Below are 27,024 nucleotides of genomic sequence, written 5' to 3' on the forward strand. Positions count from 1 at the left end.
TCACAGTCGTTTCATTGATAAATTTACAAAAACTCAGAAATTGGATTTCAATGATGTATTTGTGATTTGTATTCCTTTAAATTTTTCATAGGTAAAGTCTTCAAATCTGTTACTAAAAGTGCGATCTGAAAAATGTCGGAAATAAAAACAAAAAAGTGTCGGAAATGAAAACTAAAAATGTCGGAAATGAAAAGTTGATAATTACTAAAAATTTCGGAAATGAAATGCAGCCCTTTCCGCCATATTGGAAAGGGATACGCATAGTACATGTAAAAGTCATTTCTTTGGGCTGCATTTCATTTCCGGAATTTTTAGTAATTATCAACTTTTCATTTCCGACATTTTTTAGTTTTCATTTCCGACATTTTTTGGGGGCCTAAGGGTTGGAGCTTAACCTTTAAAATTACTGCTATCGTTAAAAAGTTACTTTAATTTACTACTGGACATTAAGCATTTCAACTGTTGGCATTATTTGTAATGAACATTGATCTTTTTACATACATTGTGAAATTTATGGCCCCAAAGTCAAGAGTTCTGGGGATAGGGTTGGGTTCTAATGATCATAGTTATATTGAAAATGCATAATTCTTTGAAAATGTTCTCCTATTGCCCTTTATATTTATCAGATATTTTAGATGCATGATATTATGATGAGCAAGGGTGTCGATTCCAAAAATGTGAAGGTTGTGTCAGGGACATTGAATATGGGGTAAGGCGTGATGGGAAGCAGAGCTATATTTAAATGTATTCTACTGAGTGTTATTCCCCATTTCTATTCACCTTTGATCATAATTAATCATTGTAAATGACGTGACTGAAAAGTAAATTGAATTAGAAAATTTTACAAGAAATTTCAAACTATGAAATGAAAAATATACTTTCTTAGTTTTTTAATGACCAAAAAGACTTGAAAAAAAAAAACAGTTATATAAAAGTAGGACAAAAATGTCTTGTTTTTATCGATAAATGTTCTTCAAAGACGGAAAAGAGGCCTATATGTAACAGGGAGTGAAATACATGTAGGTATTACATGTAATTATAGCTTCCAATCATACTTGTGTACTTTTGTGGCGATAGTGGCAAGGGCAGGTAAGTAGATACATTTATTTTAAGATTTGCTATCGAGTTCTTTACTGACTCTTCCAATTAAAAAAAAATGAGGGTCCCTGATCGCCACGCCCTTTTTTGCTTCTGAGAGATATAACTTCATCTTTCGGTTAAATTATTTTTTCAGTTAAAAAAAACTATTTAGAATTTAAAGTGTAGTTTTATATTAATGTGACTGTTGATGTCCTTGGGCCTATTGTTTTTACATAAAATTTAATTAATTTCCAATATATAAAAACATAAAAATGAAAATATCAATATACTATGTATGGAACTATTTTGATGAGACACTGATCAGTCTGCGCAGTTGACCACGCCCATCAGAGGAGCTAGAGAAAGGTTTGCCCGGAATAAAATTAGACTGGACACCTAGAGGGGACATTATAATTCTGACGAAAATTCAAAATTTAACTCGCATTTCCTACATGTGCACAGAAATGAACCAAGCATCACACAGTCCGATATTATTCATAATTTATTTAATATCCTGTAAATATATTTACAATATTGCTATATATAGTGGTAAGATATCAATATACTACAAATTAAAATATAAGTACGTATAAATAAGGTCACAAATATAAAGAACTAAAGCTAGAGAAATATGTTGCTACAACATTTACTAGCTAAATTGGTGCACATCTCTTAGCCCAATTCAATGATACATTGTACACATTGCAGTGGTTGATAAACAGTTTACAATTAATGTCAAATGATTTAATAAAATGGTATTTTATACATGCTATTTCAAGCTACTTAACGCTCTCTCACTCTTGATGTGGCGTGAAAATGTCAGTAAATCACCCGTCGACCATTCGGTATTTCTGTTTAAGTGTTACAAATGATTTATTTCATTAACATAAAGATAAACGCATGCGTGAATATGATTTATAAAATCGACTTCGAATAAATGTTTGAGTTACGATGTCATATGTATTTATCTAAAACATAAAGTGCATCCATGTTTTACAATCTCACTCATCATTTACAAATGTCACTAGGGACACGTCAAAACTTGTTGCACAATTGCTTACAACATACATAAACTGTCAGTGTAATTTGAATATAAAAACAGTAAAAAGGGGCTATATATTTTTAGAAAGTATTCAATCAAATGCTTGTTGTGTGGTTAAATTGATACCTCCAAATATCTCTAGACTTTAATGATGGCCAGGAAACATCTTATCAGCCGGGTTATTCAGCTGGCGCTTGTTTCTCGATAAGAAGCTAATAAAAATTGCAATTATGGCATTACATTCAAATAGCAATGTGCAAACTGTAATTGCGTAGTTATAGATACTTATTATGCTAATCTTGATGGGAATTACAGTATTCAGTGATAGTGTGAACTAGCCAGATTATACATAAAGGCGTAATCGACGTTTTCCGTCGCAGTTTGGTGTTGAATTACCACAGGGTTTTTAAAGTTAAATAACTGTTACAGTTACTGAACTATATGTATACAAATGGGAAGAAATACTGTTAATCACAACTGCGATCGACTTAACAGTCACAATTTATTGTCCGTTTTGAGTCTTCACCTGATCTTCCTCGGATTCCGGCTCCTTCTTTTCCTCGATTTCACCGATTTCTACTTTTTCCAGTTCATCGGCCTTTTCCGCTTCCGGTCGCGCTCTGCTTCTGGTTAAGCAGCGCTTAGTTCTTCCAAATGTGGCACCAGCAGAAAAAATATATTCATATAGAAGAGCTGCGACAAAACTGCCGACAAAAGGGCCAATCCAAAATACCTAAAGTTAAAAAACAACTGAAATTAGGTCATATTCATAGGTAAGCCTTTGAATCACATTTAAAAAAGATATAACTTATGGTTTTTGAATTTCCCATGATTCCGAGAGAAATTATGTTTGCTTTCAAAGCCACAAGAAAAGGTTCATTTACAACATACCCAATGGGCGTCCCAGGCGTTTTGAATGACAGCGGGTCCAAAACTTCTGGCGGGGTTCATACTACATCCGGTATAGGCGATCTGTAAAACACAGCGTACAATAAAATTAATCCATAACAAGATAATTTATGAAGTGATCGCGTGGGGTGAAAAATTTCCGACCCATCACTGTAAAGCAGTTGTTTAGATAGAGTTAAGTGCCAGAGTCTGCCACCGTGAAAGATCTTGGGTTTTGGGGCCGCACGTGTTCTCGACAAGTGGTCAGAATTTGATATGAAGTTTATTTATCGCTTTCTATATCAACATAAAACAAATATTTTTTCATCCTATTTTGCTCTCTGTAAAAGTTTTCTTTATCAGGTCACATTCAATAAACTCATTTGCATACTAGTATGTTAAATTTTTTCACTATTAATTTGTAACCACATTCCCCAAACTATAGTCAAGTGGCTTTTTGTGAAATAGCACAGAAAAATATGATCTTATTACGAGAGATAAAGTATAAACATAGGCAGATGGACGTTGCCTTAATTAGGCTAGCGTCATTCCTGTGTATCGTCTTATAACATGAGCAGGTCGGCGTAAAGGCAAAATTGTTTAGATTATACTGATTTGAACATTAAACAGAGATAAACTTTTGATTAAGCTGACCTCCTGTTTCTTTGTACAACACAAGTAGCAATAATTTCCCCTTAAAGAAGCCAAACATATATAGTTTATCACTGTCAGAACACAACGCCCTCTGCACTGATATCATTTAACCAAAAATATGCAAGATTTTCTTGGACTTTTCTAAAACTTTAATTAAATACAGTCAAAAGTAATTTTCTTAAATGTTTGTGTTTTAAAAAGTTTGAAAAAAATATATCTGAGAAAAAGGAATTTAATAAAAAGAAAGATTAAAAATGATAACTTTGACGGAAGACCTTGATTCTTGAGCGACTAAAATTAATGGTCACTACTCATCTGATGATGGTCAGTTTTATTTGTAACAACCGAAAAATTCACAAACTTTCTTCAGATAACAAAATTGACAAATAGCTTTATAATTTACTTACGGCTACCAAATGTCCAACGACGACTGACAGACCAATAGTCAGAGGCGCGGATCCATGGAGGTCAGTTCGCTTCTCATCGATTGATGCTAGGACAGTAAACACTAATACAAACGTGATCATCACCTCCACCCCGAAACCTTGGGCTTCTGTAACCTCCCCGTTCATTGCGTTAACGCCTAGCCCGCCACGGGCGTTGGTGGGCGTTATTCCGAATAGAATTGCTGCTCCCATAATGGCTCCAATGAGCTGTGACACAATATACATCAGGGCCCGGACAATACTCACACGCCTTGTAACAAGGGCTGCTAAGGTTACCGCGGGGTTAATATGACCTCCGCTAACATGGGCGATGCCCCAGACCATCGTACCCACGATCAGCCCAAAAGTAAGGGCTATTTGCACGTAGTCTGCTGGATTGTCAGATTGCTTTTGCTGCCCCGTAGCGGTTGCACACCCGAAAAAGACCAGGAACATGGTTCCCAGAAGTTCTGCAGCAGCAGATCTCCACAAGTTGGGGCTAGTCAAATCCTCCAAATTTTCCCTCATGATTTTCCACATGTTATAGGACCGAGCACCTCAATGAAACTGTTTTTTGAAAGCTTATCTCTCTGCGCACCCAAGAGTGAGGTTTGGAAAAAATTGAATAGAATCAAGTTATACAGTGCGAACGCGCATGTCCATGGAATTTGGGAAAAAAGTGACCTCCCTCTCGGTATTTCTAGAACTCCACAAAGAGTATAACTGGGAAATGTAACGCGTTTAGAGATCTGTCCAATATCACATTAAGTTGCGAACATTAAATTATAGAATTTTGTGAAGATAATTTGATTTATATTCAAAATATTTACTTATTTCAAAAAAATATTTAGAATATGCCATTTAATGAAAATGATTATTTTGCGGAGAAGCACTTTTTATAATACTGATAATTTTTTCCAGACAATTTTTTTTTCATTGACCACACTTTAGTACATGCATTTATATAGTCGACGTGTGAAATTTGACAACCTTGTCACAATGGAATGCCCATTCATTACAAATAAACCACACTTCCCATGTTCATTATTTATGCACCTAAAGATTATATATCATTTTATTCTCTGTCATTTTAAATGTAAACAGGGTCATCATGATATTATGACCTGAATATGTAGAGTGTTAAGTTTCTCGGACAACCTTCTTATGACGTGTGTGTAGCGTATTCAAAAGGAAAACCATTTCATAATATTGTATCAAATGTTGTACGTGGGGTTATATTTCAATACAATATGAAGGTGTAAGTGCATAAATAAAGAAATACTATTGTTGCTTTAAATTGTGCTAGTTAGAGTGCACAGTTTGGGAGCCTACTTAAACTGACTGGGGAAGTAAATTTTGAATTTCATATTTTTTTCCTGATTGAAATGGAGAGAGGGTATTAACTGTTTTAAAGTGACTGGGAAAGGAAAACAATAGTACAACACGTAGTGACTGAACAATACAAAAATCAGTTTTTATTAAAGGAAATGGTCAAAATGTAGGTGCTAAAAATGTTCGTTACGTAACATGTGGTCTAGTGTACAAGCGACACTGCATCAAATAAACATGCTGTTAATGAACATTGTTCCTCCTACGAATACAAATTTAATCACGGTGGATGTGGGTAAAAACGAAAGTAAGAACAAACTTTTGAAAGTCAAATTTGATATATACATGAAGGAGGAAGCAAACAATTCCCATAAACATGCACATGGTGTTCGGTATGCTTTGAAATACAATAAAATGTAGGGTTAAGTCACTGCGTAACATGATTCCTCTATCTTTTGATCAGAAAAACCTTATTTTGATAGACATAAACATTAAATGTGGTAGTATGTCACCTTTAATAACAAATGTATTTACGTCAATGTACCTTAAGATTAAGTTCACGCATTTTCTGTGATTGTAAATTTGAATAATATTTTGAATGAAAATATAAACATGCTCAAACATTTTATTCATAAAACTTTGGGGCGATTTTTACTGGAAATCGCCAAATAACATAGTTCATATTCGAGAATTATACTTTGAAATTGTAAAATATAATCAATAGTAAGCTTAAGCTTTAAATATTTCAATGATTTGGCAAATGATTTTCTATTAATATATAAAATGCTAAAGTTTCCAATCTTTCAAATGAATATCTCTGACATAAACATCTAGGTTCATTTTTCTTTTTTAAATATTATTTTCGTTTTCTTTCTCCTACTCTTATTTTTTTGTCTTTGCAAATCAGAGGGGAGAAAAATTATGAAGAGAGTTTTAGAATTCCTGTGAAATTGGAACCCAGCGACATTAAGTGCAGGACTTAATCTCTGGCTGCAGATATATTTGTAACATGCCAAAATTACAAACGAAATTCAATTTAAATTTCAATGGTATTTAAGTGCATGGGATTTAAGATAAAAATTTGTTATTTATTACCAGATGTATTTAGGTCAGCTTTTAATAAAGTTTCAAACTTTTACCCATGCATATCGAAGAACTTACATAACTAAATTTCCATATTTTATTCTGCATGGTTTCGTTTGTGAGAAAAAGGAGTGCAGCTTTGCAAAGCCCTATATTTCCACATGTGGAAATTTTTGCAAAGTAGTTTATAAACCACAACCAAGAATCGTATTTGTAAAATCAACAACATTTAAACAGTTTATAGTTGTTTAATACTTTTGTTATTATTCAGGGAAATTTCATGCCATAAAAATCAACAAACCCTTGACGATTCTTCAAGTTTTCTTAACAATAAGATTGAAGTGCTCCGATAATATATTGAGGGCGTGGATATCAATACAAAGACAACAAAATATATGTAAGCAACACATATTTGATCTGCAGCTGTTTTATCAATTTATCTAGATTTTCTTCGCTGATCCTATGGTATTTTTTTTTATTTTGTATTTTTTCTCTTACGCTACATCTCTGGCTAGAATTAAAGCCTCGCCCTAGTTCAGTTTCAGACAAATTAAAATAAATGTGCATAAACCAGATCCCGCTCTGTTTGTGTTGGGGTTCTTGTTCACTGCATATCACACTTCAAACAATTTTGTTATCCTCTAAATCAGAGTTTGAGATTAGGGGTTGACTTTCTAGGATACAAGTACTTGTAGAACTCTACATTCAATTTGGGTGCTGTTTAACATTTGACTTTTCGTTTCATTTAATTTAAATAAAAAATGAAATAGAAATTAGTGTGCCATATTGATAAAAAGTTTAATTTCATGTATCAATACTTTTTCATTTATTCTTCGATAAACCATGATATATGATACGTTTATTCTTTGAATCTGGAATGTCTTGCTTGATAATATTGTACCGCAAAGTACGATTTCATTTTTTTCATCTAATTTTATAAAATAAAAAAAATTATGTTTTATTTTTGAAAAAGGATTTATTTTAAGCAATAATTTTTTTCTTTTCCATCATAGAATGACATTTTCCAGAAAAATAAGCTGGGATATCAGCAGCAGAAATAAGAAATTTCCATCAGCTTTGTCTGTTTTGATTAATATGATATCATCCACACTATATATTTTTTCTCTCTCTCCCAAACTAAGACATTTCTATACCTTACTGATCAGCATTTCTTTAAAAAAAAAGGGGAAAAAAAAAGAAAAAAGAAAAAAAAAGAGTTTGAAAATGCAATGCTTATTCCTCGGTTTCTCAAGCACCCTCTGTGTTTTATCTATGTGAACCGATTGGGGGTGTAAGAAACCATTAAATTCCTAGGGTTTCTGCTAATTTTTAACTGAATGATGTTGGGACGAATAAAACAAGTCTCCAACAGGCCTATCGCTTATTTGCAAGCTTGTAAAATCTGACATATATAACCAACTTCTGAGGAACGATTTAATGATCGATATAATTTTTCGCACCTTTACGATCTTTCTGAATTTTATCACAAATCTATTTGAAACACTCTGGGTCATCAAAAGTATTCAATATTATACCTCATCGTTTTCGTATCTTATAGATTACATGTAAACTCTCTTCATTCTCTCTCCCTCTCTGATTTAGAATTTGTAAAAACCATGAAAGGCGCGAGGTGCTTGAATATGTTGTATAAATTCTGTGGTTACCCGAATTTTGCTCTTCCTCGCAGAACTGCTTACTCTAAGATCGTAAAAACTGACCATCTGCTAAATCAAAATGTACAGGGCGTGTGAAACATAAAAAAATGTTATTTCTCAGTGGGCAGAAAGATTATCAAACATACTTGATTGAAATGGCAAATGCCTCAAATGGACTGTATAGCGTCACGATATCGTAAAAAAATTCCATCTTTGAAATTATTATTCCTATCACAAGATTATAACCCAAGGAAAACGAATCATTACGAGGGTCAATAATTCGTAATTTTGTAAACTAAGACAAGTATTTCAAAGAATGATGTTTATTATTATTATTTTTTCTTTTTGTGGTATTATTTGACGTCAAAGAACGATATAGGTCCCAGGGTCAGTTATCGAAAATTTGACAGAAATATGTTGATCCTTACCACTCTTGTGACTTTTGATTTTTACATAAATCATGTATATATATTACACAAGCCTACAGTATTGTAAACATTCTTTAAAAAATTTGTAACATCAAAAAATATCGTATTTAAGTTTTTAAAGTTTTATATAATACCGCATATTTGAGTTCATCTCACAATATGCGCCGTTATCAAAGCTCTATCCTTTTATTATATGTCATCATTCATCTCCTTTTTGTGGAAAAACTAATAAATGTGATAAGCCGGAATTTATTTATCCATCCATACAGTGTCGGTACTTAGGCACTAGGTTTACGGATTATCTCCCCTTTTCTATCCATCAATGAAAGTGAAAGGTGGGTGATGAAAGTATCCGATTTATGTTTTTGTATTATGAAATATTTTATAATAATTTTCAGTTTTTAAAGTTAAGTTTCAGTCAAAGAAGTAAAACAGATTATCTTATTAACATTGATATTGCTCGATGGCAAGTATTTTATTGGATTGAAACAGATCGATTTGCCACCCGTCCATGCTTTAAACACTGGCACATGGTACAAGATTACAATGTGGTAATGATAACCAACTTCATCAGCAGATTTTGAATGAATAAAAACTTACTTAGTGAAATAATATATAAACAAAATGAGCTAATGTAAAAATAGGTATGAACTTCAACTTTATTCGGTCCATGTTATTCAAGGTCATCAGTCATTTGCCAATAAACATCCGTACACATGGTGGCCTATATTTAGTTACTTAGATCCCTTAGCCTATCTTTAGGGGATTTAAAAATGGGAATATCCATAATTATAATTCTTACAGTATGAGTATGCTTTTGTAACTTTGGGTTTGGTGCATTTATCAGTTTATTTAAAATATTGAGTGATTTTTTAAAAAGAATAAATAAATGAATGTTCAAGGATAGGGTGACCCTAGCTGTGCCATATCAGTCTACCTTTTGTCCTAAAACAGTGAATAAAGAAAAAAATACAGATTGAGAAGTAATAAAAGTTTTACAAATCTTTAGAAATGTTATTTAGCTAGATTCACAAAGGGACAGAACTCTAATTAAAGTATTTAAATTTCAATCAAGGCCATTCAACTTTAACAAGGGTCCAAAGAGAGGCATGAAAGATATGCAATTGCGACAAAGGCAGTAATCAATTGTGAAATAAAATAGTTTGAAGTAAAATACATAACAAGTTTTGGTGCTTTTGAATGTAACATTACAATAATGCATTTTATGATATGAATGAAACATCAAGTAAGATGTGTATTTGTTTATACATATTTACAGTTGTACACATGCTATATGACAAAACTCAAGGTAAGTAAATATGAATGATGACTAAAAAAGTAAATAGATTTTAAGTCAAAAAATTCAGTTGGATGGAAGCATTACAATCAACAATTCAGGCTGTAAAATCTGGGAGGCATACCCGGCATAGGTAACATGCACCAGAGTTGAATTGTACATTGTCTGTCAAATCCACATAATAATAATATATTAGGACCAGCAGCATCCTCACCTATTCGGATATCACTTCTCTTAAGGGGCTTGATAGGGAGGACAACTTCAGATTCAACAAGAACAATAACAATGTGGGCATAGTAATTTAGGACCTCAATGGTTCATTAGTAACAGTTGATATAAATAGGATTCCCCAAATTTTATTTTAATTAACTACATGTAATATCTAGCAAGGCTAGCTACTATTTTGCTGGTTAATATATATCAAAGGGTTCAGATTAAGTAAGATGGGGCGAAGGGCATGTTTCGCATATATTCTGTGTTGTCATTTTGGTCAATGGTGTAGTTAAAATTATACATAAAGGAAATAAAAGAAGGCCATGCTGTTCGTTCCTTGGAAGCCGTCTCCAGTGTACATGAGCATAATCATGAATTTCTCTAACAGCCCCTTTACCTTAATTGAGAAGGTTTGATGATAACACAATATAAACACATACATTTAAAGGGGCTGGGTGGTTGTGGCCATTTTTAGGCTATTTGGATCTCCTTTAGAAGAAGAGCTCAATAAAGATATAATTGATCAAATTTTAAAGCTAAAATTTATGAAATTTTTCTTTTGCCAAATGATAGTTGACACCTTAAGATATCATATCCCAAAATTTAAATTATATCTGGTGGTTAATAATTGTTGACCGGCTTGACCCCCTAGCCTCCTTAATGTCTTCTCACCCCTTAACAGCATAAAGGCCTTATATCCTATAGAGTTGTGTTTAGTAAATGAAAAGTTTTGTACCATCTTAAGTTAACATGAAAAATCAGGTAAACTTATTTTACTAATTTATTATATATAGATTATTTCACAAATGTTGATTATTTATGTATACAGAGATTAATTTCAGCATGGGCTTTTGTTTCCTCACAATGTTCTAAAAACATGGGTCTAGTCACTTGTTTAATATTTATACAAGAAGAGAACTTTGGGTATTGAAATACAATTCTACAAATAAAAGACTATAAAAAGAAGTTAAATAATAATAATTTGTAGGCTAATTGAAGCACTGTGAAATAAATAAAATGTCAAGAGTATTAGGAAATTAACATAATTAACATGATAATTTACATTTATTCCTTTGAGTTATCTTTCTCATTGGGGAAAGTGAACCTTAAAATAGGAATTGCAACTCAAATTTCCTGAACTTTTACCAATTTTACTCGTTATTCAATTTGGCATTGGGAATGAGGGACAATTTACAGAGTTCTTCAGGTGCTACAGTCAATGCACATGCATGCTCATTTGAACACAGCTCACAGTGCTGGTACTTTCTATGTATTTTTTTAATATGGCATATGCTGTAGTATGAATGGTCATGCAACAATAATAAATAAATCAATAAATAAATAAAATAGAATGGGTTATAATGAGACTTATGAGGTTCAAATTGGGGCTTTTTGTCAGTGTTGGTTTCTGTTGTGTCTCTAAGTTGTTAAGATTTGCTATTTCACACAGATAAAAGTTGCTTTAGTTAAAATTCTATATTCACAGTTTTTAAACTCGCAAAGGTAAATTGTTTAGGTAACTAGTTTTCTTTATCACTAATAAGCACTAAAGGCGAGATTACCTACATGTAACTACCTAACAGCGGGGGGGGGGGGGGTTAACACATATTGTTCCACAGGCTAGGTTACAATCCAAACCATTTCCTACAATATTTTCTTTTTAATAGTATTTGCTTACTGTTGGAAATTAAGACATATGCATATCTCAGGGGGCATTTTCCCATTGAAAATATCAGTTCAAACCCAGGTGCCATTTGCATGTAATATGATAGGTGTTTATCTCTCATCTGTGCAGTGACATGTAGCATAATTATTTTATGTTACTTTACACATTGACCTCATATGGGATTAAGATGCATTATTCGGTGCATATATATGTACATGCAGTTTACATCCATGCATTAGCTAGTGATTACAAATACAGGTTAGCTAGGGGATACAAATACAAATCCACATGTGTGTAGGAGTTACAAGATTCATAGTATTAAGATTAGATAAAATTCTCCAGCATTTTAGGGTATTCGATATAGGATAAGTTTCCACTGACTAAGCATATTAATTTTTATGCTCTCCATCATATATCCATTTCCTACAGCCTTAAAAATATTTTGAAGTCTATTATATAAATAACCTATTCCATAACATATTTTTGCGCGGGGGGGGGGGGGGGGGGGCTTAAGGTGTGAAAAGATCAAGCATTTTTGATAGAGCATCAGCTGGGAAGGGGTTTAGAATAAAGGATTTAGTCATATGTGCCTTCAATGTCTGCTGCAGTCCAACTACATTTACAAATAAGCAGTAAATACAAAGTCCTCCATTGTGTGTCTTGGTTTGAAAGGTACTTATTATATACAAGATTTAATCAATTTTAAATGATCCTTTGAAGAGTTCACTTTCAAAATAAGTGGTACATGTATAACATCATTCCCTCAGAACTGGCAAGATACATTATCAAATATCACAAAACATGTTCTGCAGTTTACAAATTGGGCATGTGAAAACTTTAAAATTATTGTCAACAATACAGGAATAGCATAATCATGCTGAAAGGGAAAGGGGGTGTTAAAGAGTAAAGGTGCTCATTCATCTTGTTTCTAATCTCTGCATGAAAGTATTTTATCGCCTAAAAAATTAATAAATAAGAAATAAAACTCAAATTTATAAACAAATAAATAAAAAGGGGGGAGGGGGAATCTAAATAAAACGTATTTTCTACATAATTTTCTTACATAAGTCCAGGTAGTAGTTCTTTCTTGCCAGCTGGATATTAATAATGGAATCTGAGACCCAAAGCAATATACTAGTAACTTGGAAAGATATAAATTCAGGAGGGGGGGGGGGGGGCGTTAGGCCCAATTAATTTGAAGGGAGACCAGAATTATTTTAATGCAGGATAGTTCTACAGTGGGTTGGCAATGAGAGAGAGAGTGATGTTCACGATGGATGGGTTGCTGAGGGTTTTGAGTAGGCTAGGTGTCCATGGTGGGTGGTTAAATTGAAGTTGCCTACCCCCACCAGGTGGCGGTGGGCACCTACGGTGCCCATGTGGCGAAATCGTCACCTTCAATTTAACCATTGAACTGTTGATTTTGTTGACTTTTTGTGGTTGATGTTGATATATGTGATGGTTGATGTTGATATATGTGATGTTGACTTTGAAAATTATATCTTATACAATTTAAAGCTAAGGCAAAATAATATAATTATAAAAGATAATTTGTGTTGAAATGTGTCCGTAGCACGAATGAGGTCAACCCAGCGTGCTACTTTTCCCGTCAGGGAGGGCACAACTTATGTGATGTTGGGGGTATGCCATTTTGCCGGCTGCCCCACTGTTGTGTAGACCACTGTGGACAATACCTGCCAACTCGAATAAAACATTAAACTTAAATACGTAGCATTTGTTTATTATATACATAGGTCTTTGATAATACCGCATATTTGAGTTCATCTCACAATATGCGCCGTTATCAAAGCTCTATCCTTTTATTATATGTCATCATTCATCTCCTTTTTGTGGAAAAACTAATAAATGTGATAAGCCGGAATTTATTTATCCATCCATACAGTGTCGGTACTTAGGCACTAGGTTTACGGGTTATCTCCCCTTTTCTATCCATCAATGAAAGTGAAAGGTGGGTGATGAAAGTATCCGATTTATGTTTTTGTATTATGAAATACCCTCCCACCTCAACCCTTGAGCTAGGTGTTAAGTATATACCCTTTCTCCTTTTGTTTGTTTAAATAATTTTTCATTGTTTTACATGGTTTGGCTATACCAAATTTATTAGAGTTATGCAAATGTTATTGAGAATCTTTTTCTGCTGTGGGTTTTTGTTTTTGTCTTTTCAGATATAAGGGATTTCGTTGAAGGAGACTAACGATGCTGATCTGAATTGCCTGCTATTTCCGTATTCTGGGACCTTTGGAATGATCTCTGGCCGAATACCATGCATGACAAGGGTCAACTTGGCAAATTATCCATTCGAGGAGTTCGGGGAAAGACAGTAAACTATACTTCACAGTGGTCGTATTGGCGAAATCGTCACCTTCAATTTAACCATTGAACTGTTGATTTTGTTGACTTTTTGTGGTTGATGTTGATATATGTGATGGTTGATGTTGATATATGTGATGTTGACTTTGAAAATTATATCTTATACAATTTAAAGCTAAGGCAAAATAATATAATTATAAAAGATAATTTGTGTTGAAATGTGTCCGTAGCACGAATGAGGTCAACCCAGCGTGCTACTTTTCCCGTCAGGGAGGGCACAACTTATGTGATGTTGGGGGTATGCCATTTTGCCGGCTGCCCCACTGTTGTGTAGACCACTGTGGACAATACCTGCCAACTCGAATAAAACATTAAACTTAAATACGTAGCATTTGTTTATTATATACATAGGTCTTTGATAATACTGGTATCCTTTTTTGAAATAAGATCTTACAATCGACAGACAGATTTGTCATTGGTTTTATTGTCAGATTATGTGGTAAAAATGTTACGGTTGCATATTACATCGGCTTCTTATTAATTATTTTATGTATTACATAAAATATATGACACTTTTTCCATTTTCTCTGTAAAAACAAGAAAAACAATCCTGAACTTTTATATTTGTCTTTTATTAATGAAATCACATGTTAAAGGAGAAACGATTTAAACATATTTTAAATGAAATTCTGATGTGACATAGCACTTTATAACCAGGAAGAAAATTAAGACAGAAGAATGCAATAATTTATCTGTGAATGAAATTAGATCGTTGTTTATCTTTCTGAAAAAATGTCGTTCATGTAATGGTTGACCTAATTCTATTAATTTCACATTCATATCGATAACATCCTCCACAACTGTATTTTGTCTTTGTTACTTCAAACAAGAAGCCCCGCTTGATATACACCAGATGAAGTCCTGATGATGTTTATACAGGAATAAAGCACTACAGCTGCCCCTTAAACTAAATATGATCGCCCGCATCTTCAGTTATATTCATTCAAGTTTCACTACCGGGCAATTAATATCTCATTAAATAAAATTCAATCTGGGTTTTATCAAAAAAGCAGGATAGATATATGCATGCTTGTTCCAGAGATATAAAATTAATCACTGTATTTAATAATGTAAACACGAATTCTTGTCAGTGAAATTGCTAAGTACAGTTACCGAATCCCTAGAATCATTTTTAAAAAAATCTGGAAATTAAAATACCACCAGTTTGCACGTTTTGCCTGATATTTTTTTTTTAATCATCTCGAAATTTTTATTCGTGAAAGTACGTAGAAACATTGTCATTTTCTTACGCTTTAAACACATGCTAAAAAGTATAGAAAATAACACTTTTTAAAATTTTACACATACAAAAAAAAAAAAAAAAAAAAACATATTAAAAAAAGTAAAGTGAAGTCAAATTTCCATTTTCATATGCTGCTACAATTCATTTACAGTATAACATTGGACTGGAAATTAATATTTATTCAAGTTTTGGAAATAAATAACAAATTGTTTCATATAAATTTTCAGTTATACAAGGCAAATTTCGTGTCAACAAATACAAACGAGAAATAGACAACAGCTAGCAGTGGAGGAAAATCGGGCAGTACGAGTTAATATACTGATACGGATTTTCTTTATTACAAAGATTCATAATTCCTGTTTAAAGTTGTTCGGGTGTCTGACAGTTGTCACGCAAATGGGTGAATCCCAAAATAAGGAAAATCAAAAATCGTGGTCACATAATCTGGACACCTGGTCTGGGACAGTCTCACAATTTTCTGATTCTTAAGTAAAATAAAAAGACCTCTAGTAGAATATTTCTGTGAAATAACAAAACACGATTTTAAGTACAAGTAAAGGCAGTGACATATGGAAGGTCAGTTCTGATGATGTTGTCTCGATTAAATTGTTCTAAAAAGTATACAAAGTTTGATGATAAAACGTTGAACAATATCATAAAAATATTACAATTTCTGTACAACAAATTCATTACCTCTTTGAATGATGTGCATAAAAAATTGGTAAAAATTAAATTTAAGCATATATTTAACAGTGGAGTGTTAAGTAAAATTCATAACAATTCAGTATAACATACATATAAGTGAATACCGGCTTATCATATCATTAAGTACAATAATTACTGGTATACAGTACACGTCAAAAGTCACAACAGAATTATCACAACAATCAAGCGCATTCGTGAGAAAGGACACAATACAGTTAAATTATCGACAATTTAATGCAAAAACATAGTGTATCACCAGTTCTCGTATACATGTGATAATACCATCAGTTCTATCAAAACACTTTATATACATGTGTTAATACCATCAGTTCTATCAAAACACTTTATATACATGTGAATATATCCTAGCAGCATTTTTACAGCAAAACGAAGTGGTTTTAAAACTACCATGATATACCTTATTAATACGTATTATTTGTTCTTCACCATTTTCAAATCTCTTAACTATACAGACCTACATGCACAGTTAGCATTATAGATCTAAATCCATGCACATGCATATCAACTAGTATTATTTAAAGCATTCAATAACATAAATTTATAAATTAAATCATCCAAAATAAGAAAAATTAAATTAAAATCAGCTTAATTACCAGATGCATAGATGAAAGAAAATTACGTCGTCATCACATCTTATCACTAAAACCCAAAAAATAAAAATCAACAGGAAAATCTATAAGTACAACCCTTCGATGAAATACTTCTTTAATGATTTATAATATTTTGGTGCATGTACACGTTCTTTCTATCTGGATCATGCTTTGACTTATCTTTCTACCCCTACTACTAAACATCAGAAGAGAACTGTCTACAAATTATGCCAAATATTTAAAGCTTATAAAACACCTGTACCTACATGTTTAAGTAATAATGATCGGATATAATATATTTCAGTATTTTTATTTGGGTGTGTGCATTGTTTTTCGCAAATCTTTTTCTGGTCTTGTCTGCAGATCTCATAAAAACGAAGCAGCATATATATCTACACAAAAAATTATGTGTATTAGCTAGCTGATGGATAAAACTGAAATAAACTCCTTTACTGACTAATTTTCTCAGCATCATACCAAACCACTCAGATAAAATCTGACAAATTTCTCATAGCTAATTCAGGGAAACGGGAAGTTATTAATACATATCAGGGATAACATAAATAGTTCACCTTTCCTTGATATATATATGCATTCTATCAAATTTAGATTCTGTATCAACTGTAAAAACACAAAAAAGTTAGAAAAATATACGAGTTAAGAGCAAAAATATATTGTTTTGTTTTCTATTTACAATGTTCCATCAATCAAAATTCAAAAAATCACATACAAAACATACATGTAATTAGTCTTAAGATCCTATTTTTCCTCGTTGCTAATGTGACTATACATATATGATGAGAAACAATTCTTATTTCTACTTGAGCACACTAAAAAAGAAACTTTTAAATTCAGTATGAAGAAAAATAGTTGATTGTGGAAACACAAATTTTGTTGAAACCTTGTCAATAATGCGTACATGTAATCTGCACACTACCGATAATTAGGTATAAGACAAATGCATGCATCAATTTTGATATGAAAATAAATAAAAAGGTATCTTAAATCCAAAATAAATCGACTTCATATATATGTTTTTTAGATTAAGATGGGTAATTTGATTATGTTTCAGTATTTCAGACATCCAATTCGTTGTATCTCACTGCACGAAGCACCTCGGCTGATGACGTCACGCAGGATACTCGTTTCCGGCAGATCTCGCGAGAGGGGGATGGGCCAATGCCCTTCAGTGATTGTCAGCTCTTACTGGAATCCAGAGTGGCACCCTCTAGCCAGTAAGTTATCATCATTCCTTTACCCTAAAAATTTCAGTCGTAATATATTGATCATGAAACGGGAGAAAACTCGTCATATTTTCTTCTATTTTTTGAGACTGTTCGAGAGTGCATTTTCTTCTATCGTTTTTCACCAAAGTGAAAATATCTCTTTAATCTACTAACTTCTTCTAAATGACAATAATACAAAAAAAAGTTCCCGACAATGTTGAAAAAACCATACTAATACCTTTATTGGAATTTCTCCACGACAATTCACATCATACATTCCAAACTGATCCAAGAGCTGTTTCGAGGAATCAGATATTTGGATTTTTCCAGCTATGAAAAATAATGGCTAAATTTTCTATTTCTCTCAAGGAATATTGTCCTAAACTATATTGTGTAATTATTGAATTATAAGTTTATTACATCGTTAATCTACTATTGAAACACGTAAATTGTAGGAATAGAATGAGTTTGATAATACGTACATGTATACTTGCGTTTAACCTTTACATTCTTCTTTGATTGATATAATTCAAATTGTGACAAAAATTATATTTTCTCTCATTTTAATTTGGATCTTGATTATTTGCTACAATTTTTAAACAACTTTTGTTTAGCTAGAATAGAGCTAAAATTAACTGTTGAAATAAACAGAACAATGAAAATGATGTTATATAAACCCCACCAAAAGATGTGGACTCCATTCTTGAGGCAGTGTTAACGGTATCCCCAAACAAACAATACCTTGGCATTGCAATACCGACAACCCCAGCCACGACAGGCCCTAGAATAAAACAAAACATGTTTATAATATGTAAGTTGTATTTCTAATTTATTATGTTAAAGAGAAGCGATTGAAATTATATAGATTTCAATTCTATCTGAGAGATTATACGCAATTTCAGAAAATGGTATTTACCTCATACCGTATAAATGGAAATTTTAGCGAGACGCAAATTTAGCGATTTCTCCTTAAAAAATGGTAATTTATTTTTAGCGAGAAGTAACTTTAGCGATTTTAAAATGCTTACTAAAGCAGCTATTACAAATAAAATGCAATTAATTTTTAGCGATATTCAATTTTAGCGATCTCGGCACCCTCGCTAATAATGCCAAAATTAAATCCTCGTTAAAAATTCTACTTATACGGGGGTACCTTAATCCGTAGCATTAATCTCAAAACAAAACAAGAGGCCCATGGGTAACGACCTTACCTGATTCACTTTGAACTTACGGTTTAGCTCCATCATATCACCAGGTGTAATGGATTATTATTTACTCCTAATCATTTGAATTAATTTGAATACCCTTAATCTTAAGATACTTTGAGGCAAGTTTCGTTGAAATTGGCTCAAGGAATCTTGAGAAGAAAATCGTAATTGTTAAGTAAACTGACGGACAGATGACACGGGGCAAAGTGTGATCCGAAAAGCTTACTTGAGTCTTAAGTTCAGGTTAGCTATAAACAAAATAAAACATTGGTTCACGAAACATTCAACTATGAGCCACATAATTCATCAAACCAATGTTATCCAAGGACTCTGATATAATTTCTATATATGCGTTATCGTAATTTTGTCGGCAATAAATAAATTTTAGAATACTACGGACCTAATTTCATCATTAGGAACACTATAAAGAAGTAACTTGTTTTAATAAACATACAACTCACAGTAAATACCCATGCCGTATAATGACTTCCCCTGTAAAGTTTCTCTTAATTGACGTATATTGCTTCCATACGTCAAATCCTTCATTTAATGAAAGGGCTATTAAGCCACTGAAGGGAATTAAAGATGTACCGTGTTAAGAATGCAAATATTTTCTTGTAGTATATAGTGCAGGTACTAGTATATTATCATTAGCAATTATCTACCTGCATAGAAGATAATTCATTTCCCCAAATGTTAACAATCAAATACGTCAAAGGAGGTTGAGGATTGTTTTTTGTTTATTTTTTACAATAACTCCACAGTGAAATGGAAAAATCGTAAACTACTATCTTAGCAAACTACCATCAATCCATACCACCTACCTCCGCTGCATACTTCGGATTTTCTGGCCCGAAAAGATAACAAATGAAGACCTGATGCAAACAAGAGGACAAGGGTACCATCATTACCAAACGCCGATGAAGATGGATTGGACGTTCTCCGAAAAGACCCTCAGTCAACAACTAGAACAGCACTGCATTGGACCCCAGAGGGCAAAAGAAAGAAGGGGAGGCCTAGAACATCATGGCGAAGGACAGTTAAAAGTGAGATGAAAGCAATGCACCAGACCTGGGGATCATTGACAAGGCTGACCCCGGATAGACAGGAGTGTAGGAAGTTTGTTGCTGCCCTACACACCACGGGGTGTAAAGGACTATGATATGATGATGATAATGATGAAATGGAAAACTCCAGGAAGTCACAAATTATGAACCATTTTCTCTTTTAGAAACATTTATCATGTTTATACTTGCTTCAAACCAAAAGTCCTTACCAGAATTTATACCAATTCTAATCATTAACTTTTCCTCTGGTATATGTTTGATTTTGAATTCTTGAACAGCTTTCAGGATGCTCAGTGACATATTGGCAATTTCCATAGCATGTCTTTGTCCATTTCTAACCGGAAGTCCTGATACAACCATATACGCATCCCCTATTGTTTCTACCTGATGATGAATGAATTAAGTCATTTTATTTATGCTTTCTGCCAAAAACACGCTTTTAATAAATTTTTCTACCACCGTTTTGATGAAAACAAGGTTAAAATAAGATTTTCAATAACAAAACGCACCTTATAGACGTCAAAATGGTTGATTATCGTGTCAAAACATGTGTATAAACCATTCAACATAGCCACAACCTGAAGAAATAAAAAGTTAATCTATATCTTTTCTGATAAGAATATCTTATTTGAAAATATTTTATTGTAATTAGTACATAAAATGGGATCGAAAAAAAGTTCTTTAGAAAACTACATTTTGTAAATTGAAATATACGGTCTTTAAATAATAAATTTAAAGTTATAATTAATTCACTCTTTCTTACATTCAGACAGAAGTCTAAAGCTTACTGTCATTTGAGGACTTGTAAAAAATGAAGTTGCATACTCTTTCTAGCCCTAGTGAACTAAGAGGTGACCGTGAGTATAATAATCATTCCTACCTCTAATGGTGTACTACGCGAGGCCAGGGTCGTGAACCCTACAATATCACTGAAGTAAATGGTCACCATTTCAAAAGTTTCTGGATCAACGCAGTTTCCAGACTCAAGTTGTTTGGCTACTGACCTAATAATAAATAAATTATATATAGGTTTATAAGCGTCAAGCGCAATGCAAAGCTAATTATATTTTACAGGAAAAGGATAAAGATTTACGGTCTAACAGTGTATCAAGAAGAAAGGGAGCAAGGAAAATGTAAAAGAGAGTCTATGTACAGTCAACATGCAAGTCCCACCAAATCGTAGGATAATAGGTATTGTATCGGGCAAGATAAAGAAGAAAATATAAGTTGTTGTTCTTCACTGGAACCTAAAATATTTCAATCCGTAAGTAAATATAATTCGTGTCCCCCAAACCTAAAAATTAACTTAAATAAGAGTAAAATTTTATTGTTTTTACTCTAATAATTAACTAGGTAAAGAAGAAAACTAAATCTGCACTGTGAATAACAATCAGACATGTAACAATACACTGGAATTTCAATTGCTAAATTATGCTTCAGATTAAGGAAAGGCTAATACAATCCTCTGGATTCTGCTCAAACTTACTGATAAATATGACTATCTATTGGCTATATACTGGTTTAATGAGAGATAATAATGTGTAAAAAAGGTTTTGAAAACTCACGGGGGTAACAGTCTACAAAGAAGATCCTCTGCTTTTCGTTTTTCTTCGATGTACGCCTTGGTTCTTTCTGTTACGATGCTCTCCAGATTATTGGCGTATTGTTCCATTCTTCTCATTAGGTTATCCATAATATTTCCTTTTTGATTTCTAGGGAAATGTTATGAAAGAAAACTTTTTACAAAACGGTATAATTTGCAAAAAAAATTATGTTAATTCTGCAAGAAATAGTTGAACAGACCAGAATTTCAGCAATAAGACATTTTACAATTTGAAATAACTTACACGTTCATTTTCTTCAGGGAATAAAAAATATCGTTTAAGTTAGGTCGATCATCAGGAGATTCTGACCAGCATTGCTGCAGTAACGACCTAATTTCGGGACTACAGTCCATTTCGGAAACATTTGGCCTAAAAGGTCCCAGAGTACCTGGTGCACCCATCACCTTCTCTATAATTTCTGTAGTCCATGAAAAGAATTTCAAATCGATAAAAAGCAGTGATAAATGAGGATGTCATTCGTTAAATCAAAGCCACTATAGTTCTGATGAAAATAAATCTACTAGGAAACCATGTTGTAGTTAAGCATATTGGAAAAGAACTAGGGAACACAAGAAAGAAAGACATGCAGATGCATCTAGATCTGTCTAAAAAGATACCTGATGATGTCAGGTCACTGCCTTCAAAAGGAGCACCCCGAACTACTATTTCTTGAAGCGTGATGCCAAAGCTGTATATATCTGCCTTTTGGTAGTTGATATCCTTAGTTTGATTGAAGAGTCGCCTCAGCAACTCTGGCGCAGTCCACAGAAGCTCTTTTTGAAAACAAAAAGACATTATTAGAGAATTAGTATAAACACACTTGGATTACAAGTTTAATTAATATTAATATACAGAAATACAGATTAAATATTCTGCAATGCATATTTTTGCTGTACTACTTGGCAAAATTTGTGAACATCGATAAACATCGGGACCGGGTGGTCTATGGACTTGTAACAGATATTTTCTTTCTTGAAAAGTGAAAGTCTAACTACATTATATATTTAAATAAATCTCTTGAATTGTCTGTAGAAGAAGAGACATGGTCTTATCTTAAGACACGGACTTTAAATTCAAATAATATAAAATTATCCCTTGATATTGCCTGTCGAATTATCAATTATTTATGTTTGCACCTTTATTTATAGAGTATTCATTGTAAAGAGACGGGCATATCTTAGGATAGTACTTTACTAGATGCCACTAGTTACTGTCTGAAGAATAATTAATTATTTACATATCCATTTTCATTTATAAAGCGTGAATGGTAAGAGTTGGACAGACATGAAGATTCTTTAAGTGCAGGCCTAATGATAACCAAATCTCAATGTCTTCATTTTATATCTAGGGATAATCTAAATCTTGGTCAAAGATATTCATTATTCCTTGAATGAAAAATAAAGAAAACGTACTTTAATCAAGCTCAAAAGTATATCAAATAACACAAATCAGGTACAGAGCAAACACAAACCTAGTGTTCCTTGCTATGATCGGGAGAAACGGTAAAAAATCGGGATTTTGTGTGTAATTTATAGTCTAACGATTAGTATAATCATATTAGTAACATCGAATTAATGGCAGATTGTATTTCCCAATACGTCATCATAAAGATTTTTTGTTAGGTTACCATTTACGTCTTCTTGTCGTAAAATGTCAAGAAATGAAACAATTATCGTACTCTGTGATATCTTTTATTTCAAATTAACTTGGAAACATCAAGTCGACATATGAACAGAAGGACAAATTCTTAATCAATAATATGTCGTCGATATATCTAAATGTCGACTTGAAGGCCACAGCAAGTGTTTTCTTCTCGTTTATATATCGTTTGAATAGATTTTACCTCATATGAATACAAAATTACATCTGCTTATAACTGGGTGAAATTGGTAACAATGGGAATTTTGACAGATTGTTGAAAACTTGGTTTCCAGGAACTGTATAGAAATTTTGTCAGTCAGAAACTAAACCATCTTTTGAATATCAACCCACAGGAGTTCGCGTACCTATCATGTACCGAAATTTTCATTTAATAAAAAAATACGTAATACGTATTATAATAATGTTATTATTATAGGTATTACGTATCTTTTTTATTTACCGAAAATTTCGGCAAAATTTTTAGGTACGCGAACTCCTGTGATCAACCTAAGAGTAAATAGATTTAAGATCGAGTTCCATTTTTATTTTTAAAAACAAAACAGCTGTCAATGATGTCAAAAGGACTGAACTTTTATTTATCGTGGAGAATGGTTGTATGAAGTGTTGGGAAGTCACACGATTGGATACATGTATTATATATTTTGATAAAATTTTCTATTTCAAATTTTCTACAATCCAAGAGTTCTTTGGATTTTAAAATATTCAAATCTGATTTACTCCAATTTTCCTTTACAGCTATTAATATTTTGGAGAGGATTAAAGAAAAAGGCTTGGTAGAAAAGTAAGAAAATTTACTAGAACCCGCCGTGTATCTATGCTTGCAAGTATTTTTATCCAGTTAAGGTATGGTTATTCTAATTCTTTTGATTGTTGGTAATATTGAAAATATACCGGTATAAAAAGGACATATGCCTTTTAAAGAACTTACTCCTTACAAAGGGAGCTATGTATACAAGTTGAATACCAACTTGCACAGTCGCCCGCTTGGTGCAGTGATTAGTGCGAGTACTCAAGATTCGCAAAGTAATTTAGGAGTTGATCCTGACGTCGCACACTGTAGGACGTGCAGACCAGTCCTTCGGATGAGACCTTATATCGCAGTAGGTGCTGGCATGAAAAAGATCCGTCACTGCTCAATGCGCCTGATTGCCGGGTATAGGACAAAATTTTCAGCTCTCCACCAGCCTGTGATGGGTCTCAGTATGAGTGAAAAATTCTCGAGAGGGTGTTTCACAATTAAGAAAAAATACCACTTGCAGAAGTCAATGCTAACTCCTCTAAAATACAATTAAACTATTGGGCCATACTAACAAAGACAATGTTGTTACCCACTTCAAATCGTCAGCTGGTACCAGTGCATTCTGATCGTAAAACCTATTTATATATTTTCCTTTTCATTTCTGAATAATTGAAGGAATAATGATAGATGTTTTTAATATTGACCCTAAATTGTTCCTTAATGAGAGATTTTAACATCCATCTAATACTCGTAACCTCTTCTTTACAAGACAAAGTTTTACTCCCGCGTCAGGAGAATAATTTCCCATGAAAACGGGTTGGAATAACGTTGGTAATTTTTTATGAAGGCTAATATGACATAAATCTTCAAGTTAATTCATAAGAAACATTATTTTTGTAGATTACCCAAATGACACATTGGAACATTATCTACTAATGTCTACGGAAATGAAACATGGCACAATTTAAGGATTTTATAGCTATAGATCTTTTAAATAGTGTTTAATGAATAAAAGGAATATTTTGGCACAGCACTAATATGCAACTTTTATCATTATATACCTTTTTTGTTTAAGCACATATCAATTAAAGCAAGACATTTCAACAAGATCTGCATCAAATGATACATTTAATACTTATGTATAATTATGTCAGAGTTACATCTAATTGATACTTACTATTCATGTTAAATGATGCCTTGTCCTGAAGTTGTTCACGTCTTTCCATATCATAAATAGAGTTCAGACCGAAGTCTGTCAGCTTCAACATAAACCTGCTGTCAATGACGCAGTTAGTCCCACTTAGGCGTCCATGGTAACGAATCGGGCTCGAGTGAATATACTCCAACCCCTATTGAAAATTTTGACAATATATATGCAGAGAATATGTACGTACTACGCTTCATTACAAGTGTGAAATAAATAAAGTCCTCAATCATAGAATGTAATTGTATTCAACAGTGTTCTACAAACTAGTTTTCGAAAGACACTATTCAAATGAATTATCAACCATAAACTCCAAGTTAACGTCAAAAATAACTTACTTTAAGGATGTCCCATATAATGGAGTATCGGAAAGACCAATCTAAGTCAATGTCATCGTTTTCTATGATATCCTATAAAAATGTATTTATTTAAATAAAATAGATTAACATACATCTTTTAAATGCTTTAGATAGTTTATATATGAAATCTCTGTATAATTTCATTTTGAATTTTACAAATTTCACTTAAAAACGTTTCATTCTAAGACATCCCCAACTGTTATTAGAAAATATTGAGCATGACCTCCAGAAAAGGTCACAATGTTTTACATCACTGACATGCTCAAATTTCAATTTAGACAACTCACGGGTATAACGTAATGTCCGGTATATATAAAATATCTCAATGCTGATAGAATTTTAATCAACAGAGTTATGTTAAGGACAGCATTGTGACAGACGGGTAAATAAGCCAGAACTAAGATGTCTAAGAAAAGGTATAATTAAATTTCAATTAAAAGCACTTTTTGATGAATATAATTCTAAGAATGAAATTAGCATTAAAACACATTGGTGTACATCAAATGGCAACAGATACATAAAATTCGATATTCATCACTTCTAAATCGAGAACTAAAATATATATGAGACATAACGAACAGGTCTTATTTACTTAATCGATAACGATATTGATAATGTTTACCTGTAAACTTCCTCTGGGGCAGTACTCCATCAAAATGTTGTTGTTACCGGGCTCAATCACAACTCCAATGAACCTCGCTATGTTAGGATGTTGTAAATGATATAACTGGAAAAGAAACTAATAATGTTAATAAATATCAGATAAATTATACAACTTCATTGTGACACTGACATACTTGAGATACACCGAGCAATGAGCTCTCAAAGTGAACACCCGCGCTTCCATACTAGTACCAGGCACACGACAATGCAATTGTTTTGCTGTTGAGTTGCAGCTAAAAAATGAGTACCGCAATACCTTAAGAAGTTTAAATACGTCAATGTTGAAAAAGTTATGATTTTTGATAAAAGGAAAAAAAACAATGACATTTATTGATCTTTTTGAATAAGCACAGGGAATTTCATATTCGGATTCTTCGACACAAGGATATAGGCTTGGATCTCTGATAATGATAACTGCCTACCAGAGGCATTTAAACTACAGAATATACGGAGGAGATGCTTAAACAGCCTCTTTGTGCCTTAAACTTCAATGTGCCAACAAAAGTTAATATAAGTTACAATGTACATGTATATTCTTAATAAAAAATTGAAAGGGTTCACTCTTGTAATCTATCATATTTC

The 27,024-nt window shown here is 32.7% G+C and overlaps 2 protein-coding genes across 2 annotated transcripts; both read right to left on the bottom strand.

The window, feature by feature from the left end:
• Positions 1-1,564: 1,564 nt before the first annotated feature.
• On the bottom strand, positions 1,565-4,792 carry LOC134235172 (aquaporin AQPAe.a-like). The gene is made up of 3 exons (XM_062717272.1): positions 4,072-4,792; positions 3,014-3,094; positions 1,565-2,855 (listed from the first exon to the last, which is right to left on the bottom strand). The coding sequence occupies exons 1-3, from the start codon at positions 4,627-4,629 to the stop codon at positions 2,625-2,627; spliced, it is 870 nt and encodes a 289-aa protein (XP_062573256.1). The 5' UTR covers positions 4,630-4,792; the 3' UTR covers positions 1,565-2,624.
• A 12,605-nt stretch (positions 4,793-17,397) lies between these two features.
• LOC134235173 (atrial natriuretic peptide receptor 2-like) lies at positions 17,398-26,518 on the bottom strand (the record flags this gene model as incomplete). The annotated part of the gene is made up of 12 exons (XM_062717274.1): positions 17,398-17,969; positions 18,175-18,266; positions 18,619-18,717; positions 20,421-20,595; positions 20,721-20,789; positions 21,092-21,215; positions 21,777-21,923; positions 22,059-22,233; positions 22,433-22,588; positions 25,394-25,565; positions 25,759-25,830; positions 26,402-26,518. Coding segments are annotated over 12 exons (1,461 nt in total), but the record flags the coding sequence as incomplete, so codon positions are not given.
• Positions 26,519-27,024: the final 506 nt, after the last annotated feature.

The sequence above is a fragment of the Saccostrea cucullata genome, unplaced genomic scaffold (assembly GCF_032062105.1).
Source record: "Saccostrea cucullata isolate Sc308-1 unplaced genomic scaffold, CSIRO_AGI_Scuc_v1 ctg3515, whole genome shotgun sequence".
NCBI classification, from domain to species: Eukaryota; Metazoa; Mollusca; class Bivalvia; order Ostreida; family Ostreidae; genus Saccostrea; species Saccostrea cuccullata.

What these genes read in the sequence shown, in the direction of transcription:
- LOC134235172 (XM_062717272.1), bottom strand. Translation starts at nt 4,629, where the DNA reads ATGTGGAAAATCATGAGGGAAAATTTGGAGGATTTGACTAGCCCCAAC. An exon ending in TCGTTGGACATTTGGTAGCC is followed by an intron (nt 3,095 to 4,071) that starts GTAAGTAAATTA and finishes TGTGTTTTACAG; the next exon opens with ATCGCCTATACCGGATGTAG. An exon ending in ACGCCTGGGACGCCCATTGG is followed by an intron (nt 2,856 to 3,013) that starts GTATGTTGTAAA and finishes TTTTAACTTTAG; the next exon opens with GTATTTTGGATTGGCCCTTT.